The following is a 17,832-nucleotide window of genomic DNA, read 5'->3' on the forward strand; positions in this document are numbered from 1 at the left end:
TCTCGCCACACCCTAGACACTGTGGATCGCGGATTACTGAATTCCCTAAGGCCTCCCAAATGGAATGTCCCATGCGTCCAACTATCATTCCGCTTTCATCCTCTGTTAATTTTCGACGTGCGGCCATAACCACGTCGGAAATCTTTTCACATAAATCACCTGAATACAAATGACAGCTCCGCCAATGCACTGCTCTTTTATACCTTGTATACGGGATGCTACCGCCATCTGTATACCTGCCTATCACTATCCCATGACGCGTCGCCTCGTTGTATTGTTTAGGCTGGTTGGTGTAGGTCGCTGGATGGAAGGCACCCCGAGAAGCGAGCAGGTGGCGCCTTGAGACCCGCGCCTGTGTCGGCAGCCGCCCTTGTTTCGTGCCAGCACCAGCAGCCTGCGGCCACCCACCGCCTGTGATTTATGAGCGGGCGCGCCGCGCTGCGGCTGGATCGCCAACCACTCTCTGATTGGCGGCGTCCCATTAAAATAATTATACCAAATAAGGGTACAGTCACAGGCAAACCTGCTTCCGGCGACGAGTGAAACCCTGTGCCTCCCGTCCTGCCCGCCTCTCACTGCTCCTCTCCCCCAGTGGCCATAAATTTAAACGAAAATAAAGAGAAATTGTATACTAGACGGAATAATGGGTGGCGGACTAATTTACTGTGGAACATACCGTTTCTGTGATATAATTCCAACTGGGAAGAACTGGATGTAACAGTAAATCTTTCCTCTGTAACTAACTGCTCACCTGTCGCTATCACTGGATCCACTCTACACCCTTTTTTCATTTCTTCTTCTCACCACTTTTCTATATGCTGTCCCTTCGAAGGGTCACCAACAATATCAGCCTAAATGTGACTGCCGCTTGTTGCTTCATACCATTTCAACTTCAAGTAGATAAGCTGAGAAGTTTCCTATCAGCAACTATTTACAGCTGCTCCACGTCAGAGAAAGTAGAACAAAAATGTTGAAGAAATAACGTATTGAATTCCTTGAGTTAACGTCATTTCCTTTTGCTGTTACTCATATTCTCAATCTATCTCTTGAGTCTCAATATAGATAATTTTCAATTTTAATTGCGTAGGCTTGCGTGGCCAGAGTCAGTTTGTCAGACATCAGCAAAAACACCTTGTGAATGCGTTAGCGCTACTAGGGTAATGACTGGGGTTAGGAGTGGACCCTTATTCTATGACAGAGCACATCGATGTTTAGCTGTACACAGTTTGTTTAGTTTCAGAATTAATGTGAAAGAAGTACATAAATTTACATAGATTGTGACATGGCAATGTCAGGCAGTTGTCAAGATAACGCATTACATCCTGTTTAGCAGAAATAACACTGAACACAACAATATCGAATTTATGTAGAAGGTTCTCTACACGATGTTCCTTTCTTATACACCGTGAAGTGGGCCAATATTACGACAAATCAGCTGATTCCGATTCTAAGTTCGGTACTTATTATTTTTTATTTATTTATTTACTTCCATGTCAAGTTCCGTAGGACCAAATTGAGGAGCAAATCTCCAAGGTCATGGAACGTGTCAGTACATGAACCTACAACATAAAAGTAATAATAGATAAAAATAAATGTTCATGAACCTGAAGGAAAATCAGTCCATAAGTTTAAGCAAACGCTATCAGCAATACAATGAGAATCAGCTTAATTTTTCAAGGAACTCCTCGACAGAATAGAAGGAGTGACCCATGAGGAAACTTCAGTTTCGATTTGAAAGCGCATGGATTACTGCTAAGATTTTTGAATTCGAGTGGCAGCTTATTGAAAATGAATGCAGCAGTACACTGCACACTTTTTTGCACAAGAGTTAAGGAAGTCCGATCCAAATGGAGGTTTGATTTCTGCCGAGTATTAACCTAGTGAAAGCTGCTTATTGTTGGAAATAAACTAATATTGGTAACAAGAAACGACAATAAGGAATATACATATTGAGAGGCCAATGTCAAAATACCCAGACTCGTGAACAGAGGTCGACAAGAGGTTCGTGAACTCACACCACTTATTGCCCGAACCGCCCGTTTCTGAGCCAAAAATATCCTCCTAGAATGGGAAGAATTACCTCAAAACATAATACCATACGACATAAGTGAATGAAAATAAGCAAAGTAGACTAATTTACGTGTCGAAGTATCACTCACTTTCGATACCGTTCGAATAGTGAAAATGGCAATATTAAGTCTTTGAACAAGGTCCTGAACGTGGGCTTTCCACGACAGCTTACTATCTATCTGAACTCCTAGGAATTTGAACTATTCAGTTTCACTAATCACATGCCGGTTCTGTGAGATTAAAACGTCAGGTTTTGGTGAATTGTGTGTTAGAAACTGTAAAAACTGAGACTTACTGTGATTTAACATTAGTTTACTTTCTACAAGCCATGAACTGAGGTCATGTACTGCACTACTTGAAACCGAGTCAATGTTGCACACAACATCCTTTACTACCAAGCTAGTGTCATCAGCAAACAGAAATATTTTAGAGTTACCTATAATACTAGAGGGCATATCATTTATATAAATAAGGAACAGGAACGGCCCCAACACTGATCCCTGGGGCGCCCCCCACTTGACAGTACCCCACTCAGATCCCACATCACAGCCGTTATCAACATTGTGAATAATTACCTTTTGCTGCCTGTTGCTAAAGTAAGAGGTGAACCAATTGTGAGCTACTCCCCTTATTCCGTAATGGTCCAACTTCTTGAGCAATATTGTGATATCAACACAGTCAAATGCCTTTGTTAAATCAAAAAATACGCCAAGCGTTTGGAAACTTTTTGATTAGCCCACCCAGTATCTCACAGAGAAAAGAGAATATAGCATTTTCAGTTGTCAAACGACTTCTAAAGCCGAACTGTACATTTGATAGCAAATCGTGTGATATAAAATGATCAATTAACCTTACATACACAGCCTTTTCGATAACTTTTGCAAACACTGATGCCATAGAAATAGGTCTAAAATTGTCTGCATTATCCCTTTCTCCCTTTTTATGAAGCGGCTTTACTACTGAGTACTTTAATCGCTCAGGAAACTGACCATTCCTAAAGGAAAAATTACAAATATGGCTAAATACAGGGCTAACATGTGCAGCACAGTACTTTAATATACTTTCATATTCTACTAGACACTCCATCATAACCATGAGAGTCCTTAGTCTTCAGTGATTTAATTATTGACTCAATCTCCCTCTTGTCTGTATCACAGAGGAGTATTTCAGACGTCAATCTCGGAAAGGCATTTGCTAAGAAGTTTATATGATTTCCTGTTGAAACTAAATTTTTATTTAATTCACCAGCAATGCTCAGAAAATGGTTGTTAAATACTGTACATATATCTGATTTATCAGTAACAGAAATATTATTACTGCGAACTGACTTTATATCATCAACCTTGTGCTGCTGACCAGACACTTCCTTCACAACTGACCATATGGCTTTAATTTTATCCAGTGAATTAGCTTTTTTATTTGCATACCACATACTTTTTGCCTTGCTAATAACATTTTTAAGCACCTTACAATACTGTTTGTAATGGGCTACTGTTGCTTGATTGTGACTACTTCTAACATTTTGATATAATTCCCACTTTGTTCTACATGATATCCTTATCCCACTAGTCAGCCAACCGGGCTGTCCATTACTGCTAGTACCCCGTTTAGAATGTTCTAATGGAAAGCAACTCTCAAAGAGCTTGAGAAATGTGTTATGGAAAGCATTGTATTTATCATCTATATTATCGGCACTATAAACATCTTGCCACTCTTGTTCCTTGACAAGTTTTGAAAAACTCTCTATTGCTGTTGGATTAACTTTCCTACGTAGTTTCTAATTCAATACGACATTGTTTTGAGTACAAAAACCTTTTAGTGTTATAATTTGTGCATCATGGTCTGAAAGGCCATTCACCCTTTTACTAACAGAATGCCTATCTAGTAGTTAAGAATGAATAAAAATATTGTCTATGACTGTGCTTCTGTTCCCCTGCACCCTAGTTGGAAAAAACAGTTTGCATCAGATCATATGAATTTAGGAGATCTACCAACATCCTTTTTCTTGCACAATCATGTACAAAATTAATATTGAAGTCACCATATATAACTACTTTCTGGTTTCTTCTTACAAAGTGAATCAAGAACCTTCTCTAGCTTTAGCAAAAATGCTCTGAAGTCGGAGTTAGGGGACCTATAAACAACAGCAATTAGAAGTTTAATTTCACTAAATTCAAGTAATGCTGCACAACTTTCAAATATCTGTTCAGTGCAGTGTCGTGATACGTCTATGGACTCAAATGAAATACTGTTTTTTTACGTACAGAGCCACTCCACCACCCCGCAAAGAACTCCTTGAGAAACAGCCAGCTAATCTTAGCCTGGTAAAGGAAGCCTCTGAATTATCAAATTATTTAAGTGGTGCTCTGATATACCAATAATTTCAGAGTTAACATCTGTTAGCAGTTCACTAACTTTATCTCTAATACCTCTTATATTTTAATGAAATATGCTAATTCCTTCTCTACTTGGAAACATCACATCCTCTGGAGGTGAGCCCTTAGTTAGAGGCACTTCCTTTAAGCAGGTATACCTATCAGCTGACTTCAGTCTAAAAAAGGTGCAGCTCTAACACCAACTACTACAGGAATTTTTCCATGAGTGATACCACCATCACCCACTACACTGTCACCAATAAGCTTAGCCAGCCTCCCCTTCCCACACCTATTGAGGTGCAGGCCATGCCTAGTGAAACCCCATCTACTGATAGACCCAACTGGCACCACTGAGATGTGATCCATGCTCTCCGCCATCAGTGCCCTCCCCAGCCCCACATTAACGCGCCTAACAGCCGCATTAAGGTGAGGCCGATCATGACGCTGAAACAGTTGCACGAAATGCACATTAGTGCCACCAGTTTGAGTAGCTATCTTAACCAAGTCACCACTGACATCTTATTCCCCGTCCCTATCGAGACTGTTCCCTGCTCCACCCACTATCACTACCTGATATTCTTTCGAAAAATTCTTACATAACTTACCTATGCTTTCAGCTATTTAGGATGACAATAAAGTCTACGGAGGATGTTTAGTTTTTGTGACAAGACGAGCAAAAGATTACTTAAGGTTGCTCGGGTTCACAGTGGACGCAAGCTGGTGAACCAACAAATTCACACCTGTGTCAGTGCTGTTGGCTGCATGGCTGCTCTCGCCCTCTGATAATCCTATAAAAAGCGAATTAAAATCCTTGCTGATTTTATCAGCTAAAACTGTTCTATGTTTCTCCTTAGGTGATAAAACACGCCCTCATCCCTAGTCTGGAATATATGGCGATTACAGGTGCATAGATGGGGCAGCGTGTATACTTCAATATCCTCTCAGTTCTCACAAGAACAATTAACCATGTGGCTGTTTCGTTTCTCCACTATCGGAGCTCAACAACTCTTCAGCTAATTTCTAGCTGAATGTCAGCCAATGTGAAGGCAGTGTTCACACAAAAGTCCTCTTTGGCGTCATATAGAGCATGATACGCCCTGTTCTACACATGACGCTGGTTTAGAGGAGAGTCCTCGAAGTTTTCGGTCTTGTGTCTCTTGTTGCAAACTGCCCCCCACTGGTGTCATTTCGTGCTTCACTTCACGGCTTTTTCAGGCTAATGGGAGCGTTCCCTTCATCTTGTGGTAACTACCCCTGTCAATCGCAAAGGGTTCAACTTTAAACTGCGTCGCAACATCGCCCTTTTTTCTCCTTCTGAGTTTATTTGAGCCAATCGGACATTTTGTGCCCACTCCTGAAGCCTAAAAGTTACATGCGTACATCACGAGTGCATCGCAGGCATTTCACGTGATCAACTGCGTCACTGGTCTGTTTATATCCATTTGGAAATTCCCCAAAATAGTTTTCTAAATAATTTCTCCATTGGAAGTAGCGCTGCGCCGCTACCTGCTCCCTTCGATGTATTGCCTGGCGCGTTCATTGTCCCTATCGCTGCGGGTCACCAACTCCTTTTAGAACCGTTCTGTTTTACTCAGGACATGATGGTGCTGCTCGCGTCTGCCCCCAAACTAAAACGTTTCTTCCAACAGCTTTTTTCACCATTTGCTCATTGGCATGCACGATTTGAGTTCAGTGTGTTAATACCGTCGAATTGAGTGTCATCCCTGTTCATTACATACTGTACATTTTCATAGGCAAATCTGCTCATTATCGCCGAAGTATGTCAGGTGACATATTCGTCTACTTGTTATGATGTACAAAATCTCATGTGAGGAGCTAATGTGATATTAATTCAAGCTACAACCTGTATCATACTGCATCATATGTACAAAACTATACTGGTGAAACCAATGCTTTGTCTTCTCGGTCTACTGTCTAAGTTAATAATCTCAACTAATAATATGGATGCATTTTCACATCATTCAAGTCTTACATCTTTCCTCAAAAAATTATGTTTTGATTTTTGTTAGAAACTGTAATTACCCCTACATCAACATGGTGCTGGAAGTTCATATTTATGTGGGCGAATGTTAAGGCCCTTATAAGTGAAGAAGTAACAAAACGTGAACCTCGAAAAATTTGTAGTTTAGTCAGTAAAAAAAAAGAAAAAAGAGATTAACCAAATATCGTGCTTTTGTGAGTTAAATGATGTGAATCGGTGTATCGCATGACACTTGTTTTGAAATTAAATGTATAGCATTAGTACAATTACAAACAATGTCATAAGGAAGATTCGAAATTTGTACATCGTCAAAAAGTTATAAAAGTTATCATGGCGGCAACCAAAGAGCCTCACGGTTAAGGACCATATTTTATTTCACCTGTACTTAAAATTTTCTTTGTCACGTAGAAGACGTGCCCTTTTCTGATGTCTGTAATATGGTTTTTATGGTGTCCATTGTAGTTTCTGGCAAGCCATTAACGAATGAAAATTTGATTATGTCAGACAGAAACACATTAAATTACACTGACGGAAAAAAATCACGCCACCAAAAGATAATTAATGTGCAGTAATGAAATCTGGGAAATACATTTGTCTAAGTAACTTATTCAAGTGAATAAGGTAGCAAGTCACAGGTTAATGTGAGAACGAGATAGGCCAACAAAAATTTGAAATGCTGGTACGTTGACAATCGGTGTAACCCATAATGTTAAGTGCAGACCTGCAATCGCGCATGTATTGTGTTGTGCAGGTGGTAGTTTTGAGTTTGTGGGATGGAGTTCTATGGCTCTTGCTGTTGGTCGTCCAATGCATAGAGGACAATGCTTTTAGTGGATGACTCTGGAGTTATCAGTCGAAGATGTAATATATATGCTCGACAGATCTGGTGGTCGAGTAGTCCAAGACAACATGCCGACATTTTGTAGATCATGTTGGGTTACAACAGCGGTATGTGGGTGAGTGTTATCCAGTTTAAAAACACCCTATGGAATGCTATTCATGAATGGAGGCACAGCAGGTCGAATGACCTGACTCGCAAACAAATCTGCACTCAGGATTTGTAGAATAACCACTAAAGTGCCCCTGCTGTCATACGAAATCGCGCCCCAGGCCACAACTTCAGATCAGATGTGTCTTGCACGCCGAACGGTTGGTTGCAGGTCCACAACTGGCCTCTTTGTAAACAACACATGATCGTCACTAGCACTGAGGCAGAACGCTGTCCCCCAGTGAGCTCTCTCTCGACCGCACTGAAGTCGCAAATGGCAGTGGTTTGAGGTCAGTGGAGCGAACGCTCCAGGACGCCTGGCTTGTAGCTGTCATTGAAATAATCGAATGGTGACAGTTGGTTGTGTCACTGTGGTGCCAACTGCTGCTCAAATTGCTGCTGCAGATGCAGTATCATGCACCAGAGCCATACACCGAACACAATGGTCTTCCCTCTCGGTAGCGCTACGTCGCCATCCGGAGCTCAGTCTTCTTGCGACTGTACATCCTCCTGACCACCGCTGCCAGCATTCATATAGACTGGCTACGTTGCTGCCAGTCTTTCTGCAGTATCACAGAACGAACACCCAGCTACTCGTAGCCCTATTACAAGACCTCGTTCAATCTCAGTGAGGTGTTGATAATGGCGTCTTTGTCACCTTATGGGCATTCTCGACTAACATCAACTCACCTCGTCCAGTCTGAAAGGTAACTAACTCTCAAGACCGTTACAGCGTGCATTTAAAGAAATCCTGATATGCATCCTCATAGCGGCGGTACTACATCCACTCGTATACGACTGGCGCGATTTTGAATAGACATTATCTGTCAGATGTAGAAAAATGTCTACCAACTTTCGTTTATGTCGTACGACTCCTTCTTTGTGTTACGATTTTCCCCCCTCAGTGCTAGATCACTTTCGATTGTAAAAATTTTGACATTATACAGTTCTTGTTCCAACATCTCCAGTCTTCTTTATCTGTAATTATCGTACATTAAAACACCACATATGAGCTTTCGGCTCTTCTACATGCGAGGCATGTTGCAGTGTTTGTACAGGAGGTTTTGTGAACCTTTCCGCATCTTTCCTGGTTGCAAATTTTAGTCGGTGCAAATTTACAGATAGCGGAAGCAGGACATCTGGAGAGACCGGTGCAGCCTACAATCCTCACGCACACATTGAGCAGCAGTTAATCTCGGTTCATCAGCGGTGAAGAACCGCGATTCCATCACCAGTACAGTGTCCACATGGCAGCAGTAGCACATACTGGAAAGGCTACCGTCTCGAAGCAGTAGTGACTCGTAAAGAATTTTAAGTATTCCGAAGCTGCAACGGAACTTCACTCAAGGCCCCAACAGAAGGCTCCAACAGAACTAAGCTCTTTCACAGTGTTATTTGACTTCTGTGCTGTCATGACGGATAATATTTTAGTTAAATGTCAGAATATAAGTGGAACAGCTTGGACGAATGTTCTAGACAAATACGTCTGTGTGTGCTGCCAGGCGACACGAAGAAGAACAGGAATATTCGTGAAAGATAACGTGTGTCGACACAGCTGGCGCCAGGTTGGACAGCATCATGCACATGATTATGACGTCTCGAAACGCCAAGGAAGTGAGAAGCTGAGGGAACGGGGAAGATTCTAGCTACAAATCTTGGCTAGTGCTGTGGCTGTGCCATCTCGTAAAGTTTTGTGGTTCCTGGCTGGATGAAGAGAGGGTTATATGATAGGTGGGTCGCCGGTTTCCACTCACTACAACACAAAATCCAAACGTGGTTAAAATACGCTTTATTACAATAACCAATTGAGTACTTAACTTCAGTGATGTCCAGTCTGAAGTTCTGTGGTTAACAGCTATGAAATGACATGTACTGATTCTTGAATCTTGTCCATGTCCATATCGTTCCTAGTTCAGCGCCTGCTATACAATATTTCCTAGTGCCGACCGGTGAGCTGGCGAAGGCGTACGCCAGCACAGCTAGTAGGTGGAAATTAAGAAAGTAATATGGGGACGAAATATTCCAGCAGCCCAGAAAGGTAATGAAGAGAGTCGTGTTCAATCACATCCAAGTGGAAAATAGCCGCTAATATGTGTATAAAAGTACAGTCACAGCCAGTCTTAAGTGTGTTGCAATAACAGGGAAAGACAGTGTTAACGAACGAACCAGCAGCTTTAACGACGGCAACTGGTAACTGCACAGTGGTACTTTACACACAAGAAGACAGTATTAACCCAAGCGGCGCAGCTACAACTGACAGATAAGCAGCAATCTTTGAAGTGTCTGATACATGTTTCATTGCATAGTGTAGAACAGAGACAATCTGTCTTTGTGTCAAATAGCAGTGTAGAGGGTTTCACTTGCTACTAGAAAAAAGTTGCTGAATAGCATTTGTTTCCTGTGAACTAAGCCAAAGGACCCATGATATAATGGCAAGGCCAAGTACCACTGGTTTAGTATTTAGGTCAAGTGGACATTGATTCAGTAGACGGCAGAACGTGTAGTAATGACTGTGCTTGTCTGTGAACTAGGCTCCCCAGCTAATGCGTTTAGTGTTGATTAGAACAAGAAGCCTTGTGATGTTTGTTTCGTGATGGTGGGAATTTAATGTGAATCACGGTGAGAGGGATTTTGGCAAAAATTGTTGGGATCAGGTGTAACTAATGTATACATGTGTTGCGGAATCTATTGATCAGACAATTTGTATAATGTCTGCTGTTAGATAAACTTCCTGAAAGAGTAGCAAGATGTTGCTACCTCGAAAGACCACCATTCCTCTCAAAAGATCCTTTTCTGTTCCCCGACATCAACCTTAAACAACCAAGGAAGTTGTACTCCCTGTCCACTCCGTTATACAGGTTAATTAGAGGATTTATTGCAAAGCAACATACATGAAGTATGACGTTCAGTCACAACAATAAAGTGCTGATGTACCTATAAATCACATACACATAATTACTGATGTTCGCTTTGGAAAGTTGACAGGAAGGGGAGGAATTCTTTACACAACGCCTTTCTTTTCAAGTATCAACGTTAGCTCTTATCTTACTGATTGTATCTTAAGTGACAGTGATTGTGAAACATTACACCGTAAGACTGTTACATGCGTCAACTGAACAACTGCTTTTCCTCGTCGAAAGAACATATAGCAGATGTCGTAAATAACCCTGAAAAATTCGAACATGCAGCAGCCGCAAAATACTCTCCATGGATAGCTTCGCAATGCACGTAAGCTCTGTCACTACCAGCTGTACGAGACAGGAAATCACAATGCCACTGACGTAATGAAATATCATCTCAGTTTTCCCTCATGAGACGGGCAAAAATCACTCCTCCAATAGAGTGGCTTGCCGCCAATAATTACTGACGTCTCCAGTAAGTCTTCTGACCTCACCATCTGATTCCCTACCATGACTCATATTTTCAACTGTGCCTTGACACAGGAACCCAAACATCTCAAAAAATACGCTGGCTGCACTGGCGATACACTGTTGGGCACCCAGCAACGCGGGACAGTTTCAGACTCTGAGGAGAAACGTTTTAGAATCCTAACAGATGCGATTGTCTTAAAAAAAGTCCTCTGAAAGTCGGCTCACATACACCTGCAGATTCCGAAAAAGTTTCTCTCTCAACAGGGAACAATTTCCAGGGCGTCGGCTCATTATACAATAAAGCCTGAAAAAAATCAAGCTCTGAGGCTAGCGTTGGGAGCAATACACCACAGTGCGTTAACGGCAGGACACTGCAAGTCACTGGCCAACTCCACAGCGTCACTGGACAACTCCACACCGTCACGGGCCTCTCCCAAGTCACCCCTGTGACGCGAAAGTGGTGACTGGCCCCTGTACGATTCCTGCCATTGTAGCTGCAGCCGGGCACCTTCCCAGAAATTCGGCCCATTAAGTTGGCCCTGCGGTCACTCTCCGTGCAGCGTGTCTCTCCTCACACAGTGGCAACATGAACAGATCACAAGATTTTAGCCAACAGAAAGAAAGAACTGTCTCTTTTAATTACCCACTACATATAGATACCGAGGCTAGCTGTTTGCAATCCTTGCCAATCCGCTTTATAAAACGTCATAGCTCTAAAATAAAAGGAACCAAGCTCTCAGCACTTTTAGTCTTTCAAAGTCATTGACTGTACCCAATGTACACATAAAAAGTTACACATTCACACTAATTTTCATATTTTTTGTCTGGGAGATATTGTCCCAGAATTAAGGCAAAATTGTTCCCAACAGCCAGTTCTGACCAAGGTTTCTAGGTATTTTCCTTTGTTGTAAGGTGAAACCTGTACTGAAAATCCTCACCCAACTACCAGCTGGCTTGTATTTGGCTGGAAAATCCCTGACTCTTCAGTGGGTCATTTCACAAACAGCCCATTATACATTTAGGGGAACGGAATGAAAAGTAATAAAAAACAAAATAATTCGTCCTGCCCCAGTTTGCTGGGTAGTGCCGCGACTCTTTCATGGACCGGATCTCAAACATATCGCTCTGTTACTTGAAGCAGAGAATGAGAAGTGAAAAAAAAAGGTTCGTACGCTTTTGAAGCTGAGCGGTCAACACGTGTAACTCCTCTCATGAGAAATATCCGGGTTCTTCAGTTCAGTTTCGGTACTGATGAATTTTTCCTTGCTAGATGGTCTGGCCAATTTAGAAGGTGCTTGAATGTGGAAGCTCCCAAGTCTGGAAAGTTCACAGTGGATGGGAAAGCGGTTTTCTGACGGCATGTTCCGCCATACCGAATCAAATACAGTATATGGCAGTGGATGAAGGGGTGACCATTCAGGCTTATGTGATTCCCTGGACTTGTTCGTTGAGTTACTTCTTACTCTCTTTGGATCGTCCGTCGTACGGTCTCCAGCGAAAGGAACGTATCGTTACAAATTCAGGGCTTGCATTAAAATTTCTTGATGTCACTTTGAGCATCCGTCAAACAAAATCCCACAGAAGCACGACTACGGACTTTTCCATATTTGGCTGCCATGTGCTTATGGGCAGAGGGAAGTTCTTCATACCATAGCTATGTTCCCATCGACTCACATCTTAAATACAGATTTTCCGCGCTATTGCTTTCCGTTCTCCAGGGACGGATAGTTCCTACGTCCAAGTGCATGGCCCGGGAGCTTAGAGGGTTCTGCCATGCTATCTCCTGGCTAATAGATAATTGGAAGTTTCGCCTTCATGGGGTCGTGGCATGCGTTTCTTTCCCCGCTCTTTCGAATATCAGTTGTATGCAATGCCTACGACAAAGATTGGAATCGACCTTCATATCAAATTACTTCAGCCATATTTTTGGCACCACATATACCTACCTTTCTGTCGTGAGAGCACAGAGTTACAGCAGTTGTGGTAGAATATTACTGCTGAATTCTGAGATGGTTCAACCTGAGTGAGACTCCTTAGCTATTCGGTCATAACCCCATGACTATCAACTTTCAGTCTCAGAAAACTTATGTATGAATTGCGAACAACTTTCATGTTTTTCTATTGCAATTGCCAGCACGAATTGTTATATCACTAGACCAGCACGTATCATTTAATGGACTTGTTCAGCCAATAATGGAAGGCTTTCATGCCGGGAAATATGCTAAGCGACACGGAAAAAAAATCAGAAACAGTACAGATTAGAAGACATCACAATGGCTGCAATAATTCAATTAAACGCAGGAGAACGGAACCTGCAGCTAGGCGAATCGGTGGTGCATAGTACTGTATCCGAGACAAGTAGCGAAGAGGTTATTCCACCAGCGGGCAGCGATATGGAGATGGAATCGATTATTCGTCTCGATAGGCAGCGAAGCACAGACACAGCACAGCGCCACGGTAGAGGCGGCCAGAAAGCACAACTCAGATAGGAAAACCCTTTGATACTCGGCCACTGTAATATAGAGCGCACCGCTGCAAGAAAGCAGGTAGCACACTTAGGCGAAGCGCCCACTTTTACTTGCCGTTGTAGTATTATTTTGACTACTTCGCTTTGGACTTGGGCTTCGATTTGGTTACAACTGGAACTACACTCCTGGAAATTGAAATAAGAACACCGTGAAATCATTGTCCCAGGAAGGGGAAACTTTATTGACACATTCCTGGGGTCAGATACATCACATGATCACACTGACAGAACCACAGGCACATAGACACAGGCAACAGAGCATGCACAATGTCGGCACTAGTACAGTGTATATCCACCTTTCGCAGCAATGCAGGCTGCTATTCTCCCATGGAGACGACCGTAGAGATGCTGGATGTAGTCCTGTGGAACGGCTTGCCATGCCATTTCCACCTGGCGCCTCAGTTGGACCAGCGTTCGTGCTGGACGTGCAGACCGCGTGAGACGACGCTTCATCCAGTCCCAAACATGCTCAATGGGGGACAGATCCGGAGATCTTGCTGGCCAGGGTAGTTGACTTACACCTTCTAGAGCACGTTGGGTGGCACGGGATACATGCGGACGTGCATTGTCCTGTTGGAACAGCAAGTTCCCTTGCCGGTCTAGGAATGGTAGAACGATGGGTTGGATGACGGTTTGGATGTACCGTGCACTATTCAGTGTCCCCTCGACGATCACCAGTGGTGTACGGCCAGTGTAGGAGATCGCTCCCCACACCATGATGCCGGGTGTTGGCCCTGTGTGCCTCGGTCGTATGCAGTCCTGATTGTGGCGCTCACCTGCACGGCGCCAAACACGCATACGACCATCATTGGCACCAAGGCAGAAGCGACTCTCATCGCTGAAGACGACACGTCTCCATTCGTCCCTCCATTCACGCCTGTCGCGACACCACTGGAGGCGGGCTGCACGATGTTGGGGCGTGAGCGGAAGACGGCCTAACGGTGTGCGGGACCGTAGCCCAGCTTCATGGAGACGGTTGCGAATGGTCCTCGCCGATACCCCAGGAGCAACAGTGTCCCTAATTTGCTGGGAAATGGCGGTGCGGTCCGCTACGGCACTGCGTAGGTTCCTACGGTCTTGGCGTGCATCCGTGCGTCGCTGCGGTGCGGTCCCAGGTCGACGGGCACGTGCACCTTCCGCCGACCACTGGCGACAACATCGATGTACTGTGGAGACCTCACGCCCCACGTGTTGAGCAATTCTGCGGTACGTCCCCCCGGCCTCCCGCATGCCCACTATACGCCCTCGCTCAAAGTCCGTCAACTGCACATACGGTTCACGTCCACGCTGTCGCGGCATGCTACCAGTGTTAAAGACTGCGATGGAGCTCCGTATGCCACGGCAAACTGGCTGACACTGACGGCGGCGGTGCACAAATGCTGCGCAGCTAGCGCCATTCGACGGCCAACACCGCGGTTCCTGGTGTGTCCGCTGTGCCGTGCGTGTGATCATTGCTTGTACAGCCCTCTCGCAGTGTCCGGAGCAAGTATGGTGGGTCTGACACACCGGTGTCAATGTGTTCTTTTTTCCATTTCCAGGAGTGTATTTGTTTGCTGCTTACAACGGACTTGGTATTCGTTCTGAAATACAGGGTGATTCAAAAAGAATACCACAACTTTAAAAATGTGTATTTAATGAAAGAAACATAATATAACCTTCTGTTATACATCATTACAAAGAGTATTTAAAAAAGTTTTTTTTCACTCATAAACAAGTTCAGAGATGTTCAATATGGCCCCCTCCAGACACTCGAGCAATATCAACCCGATACTCCAACTCGTTCCACACTCTCTGTAGCATATCAGGCGTAACAGTTTGGATAGCTGCTGTTATTTCTCGTTTCAAATCATCAATGGTGGCTGGGAGAGGTGGCCGAAACACCATATCCTTAACATACTTCCATAAGAAAAAATTGCAGGGGGTAAGATCAGGGCTTCTTGGAGGCCAGTTATGAAGTGCTCTGTCACGGGCTGCCTGGCGGCCGATCCATCGCCTCGGGCAGTTGACGTTCAGGTAGTTACGGACAGATAAGTGCCAATGTGGTGGCGCTCCATCCTGCTGAAATATGAATTGTTGTGCTTCTTGTTCGAGCTGAGGGAACAGCCAATTCTCTAACATCTCCAGATACTGTAGTCCAGTTACAGTAGCACCTTCGAAGAAAAAGGGACCAAAAACTTTATTGGCTGAAATGGCACAGAAAACGTTCACCTTAGGCGAGTCACGTTCATACTGAGTTGTTTCCCGCGGATTCTCGTCGATTCACTTCTGCCGTACTCAATAACACAAAAAGCTTTCTGTTGAGCGGTCGCCATCTTAGCATCAACTGACGCTGACGCCTAGTCAACAGCACCTCAAGCGAACAAATGTACATCTAAATGAAACTTTATAGCTCCCTTAATTCGCCGACAGATAGTGCTTAGCTCTGCCTTTTGTCGTTGCAGAGTTTTAAATTCCTAAAGTTGTGGTATTCTTTTTGAATCACCCTGTATATCGGCTGGCATTTTCCTACGTGAAGACACTCATCGTCGTCTCATGGTTCAAAAATGGCTCTGAGCACTATGGGACTCAACTGCTGAGGTCATAAGTCCCCTAGAACTTAGAACTACTTAAACCTAACTAACCTAAGGACATCACACACATCCATGCCCGAGGCAGGATTCGAACCTGCGACCGTAGCGGTCGCGCAGTTCCAGACTGTAGCGCCTAGAAACGCTCGGCCACTCCGGCCGGCGTCGTCTCATGGCTTGCACCGTTTGTGAACGTGTTCTGCAGCAATCTTAACTTTACTCCGACAACCGCGCAGAGCGGTGGGCGTAAAGAACAATTTGTGTTGATATCCAGTGGATTACAAAAGACGGATCATGGGATTTCTACGCTGGATTCAGAAAAATAGTAGACCTACACGATTTCCTGGTGGAAGCTGGGTAGACCAATGTGTGAAAGAATCTGGACGACTCCTTTCTGCAGTTGTTGATGTCAGCTATCTGATGACGACGATAAACGTTTAAAAACCGAAAGTACATGTAAATCGAAACAAACTTGACTAAACTTCCCATTTAGTAAAACATCTCGTGATGACTTCTCTGGGTACTTTACTCAGCTGGAAAGCATGATTTCGGAACGTAGCAGACTAGTTTATTAGCTGTCTGAGTGATCATATTAAGAGAATACGGCGGCGTCTCAGCAGTGAGTAGTGATGGTAACGTCAGGAGTGTAGCTGATTGTGTTACCAAACGAATCTCGAACTGTGTCTCTCCTCTCTCCTTAGATCTGATTTGTCGCTTTGTGTCTTTATGTTCCACCAATCGAACCCTTTTCCAAAATGTTACTGTAAGGGATGACTTTCACTAAGAACTACAAAACTGTGTTTCTGACATTTCCTTTAATATTTCTTTCTGTGGCATTCCCTTAACGTCAAAATGTTTCGGTTGTCAAGAGTGGGAGATTTTTCATTTTTCACTGTTATTGTCTGAAAGTGTCGTCGCCGTCATAAACTTTTATAACCATCACTTTACGAAAACGTGCGTTTTATGTACCGAGACAGCCGATTTCCGATTCGTCACGTGCAATTATCCTTCATAATACGTGTTTCTCCTCGCTTTTCCAAGTAAAAGAAGAGGTCCAATAAAAGTCATCGCGCGTCTTCACCCTAACCAGGTAATTACCTACCTCCTCAATACAGTGTCATTACTTGGTTCGGGTTTTATGATTTTGTAAATCGTTTTCGATAATACGCAGAACTTCCGCATGTATGTCTGTAATTCAGTGATCAAACACTTACATGAATCTGCTGTAGAATATTATTTTTTGTACTTTCTTATTTCATAAAGTTTTATGTTGTCGAAGGGATGAATAAAGTATATTTAAATTTACAATAATAACTGTTCAAGGTCTGCAAGATAAGGTCGATAAAGTCTTTCAAGCTATGGAGAAAATACTGAGACGAAAGTATTGAACAGAAATTATTACGGCTGACAAAAGAAAAGTAATAAGCGGAGTTTAGAAGCGAATACAGCCCCGTGAAACATTTTCTGTTTGTGAACCAAATTATAAAACAAATAAATTAGGTATGAATTATCACTCCGCCTGGAGAAGACTTTTGACACAATTAGAAAAAAATCACTTGCGCTGGCAGCCTCTTAGAAAAAAAGAAACAGTTTCAACCTGTGCTCTTAATGGTATGCTGAGTATACATTAAGGTTGCAGGTTCCTTTAGACTTTATCAGAAAAGTCGATGAGTCAGAATAGAAACATAAGTAAGTAGATGCAATTTCAGATCATGGAAACTATTGCCAGCAGCCCTAGACACTTTTCCAGATTCGCTAATTGGAATAAAAAAGGAGAAGGAATCGCTTTTATTTTGCTGATGACATTGGGCTGTTTACCTCCGACACAGATGTTCTACAGAAACTAATGGAAGAACTCAATGGAGCCCGTTAAAGTAGGCTTCAACATCGACCATAATAATATTTAAAATATCAACATATGATAAGTACGCA

At 43.2% G+C, this 17,832-nt stretch overlaps 1 protein-coding gene across 1 annotated transcript in view; it reads right to left on the bottom strand.

The window, feature by feature from the left end:
* Positions 1-246: 246 nt before the first annotated feature.
* Positions 247-17,832, bottom strand: part of LOC126188532 (max-binding protein MNT-like) — a 63,775-nt gene continuing 46,189 nt past the window's right edge. The window contains exon 4 of the mRNA XM_049930133.1: positions 247-463. Coding sequence (XP_049786090.1) covers positions 247-463 — 217 coding nt within the window. The remainder of the gene's footprint in view (positions 464-17,832) is intronic.

This window comes from Schistocerca cancellata, chromosome 5 (assembly GCF_023864275.1).
Source record: "Schistocerca cancellata isolate TAMUIC-IGC-003103 chromosome 5, iqSchCanc2.1, whole genome shotgun sequence".
Lineage (NCBI taxonomy): Eukaryota > Metazoa > Arthropoda > Insecta > Orthoptera > Acrididae > Schistocerca > Schistocerca cancellata.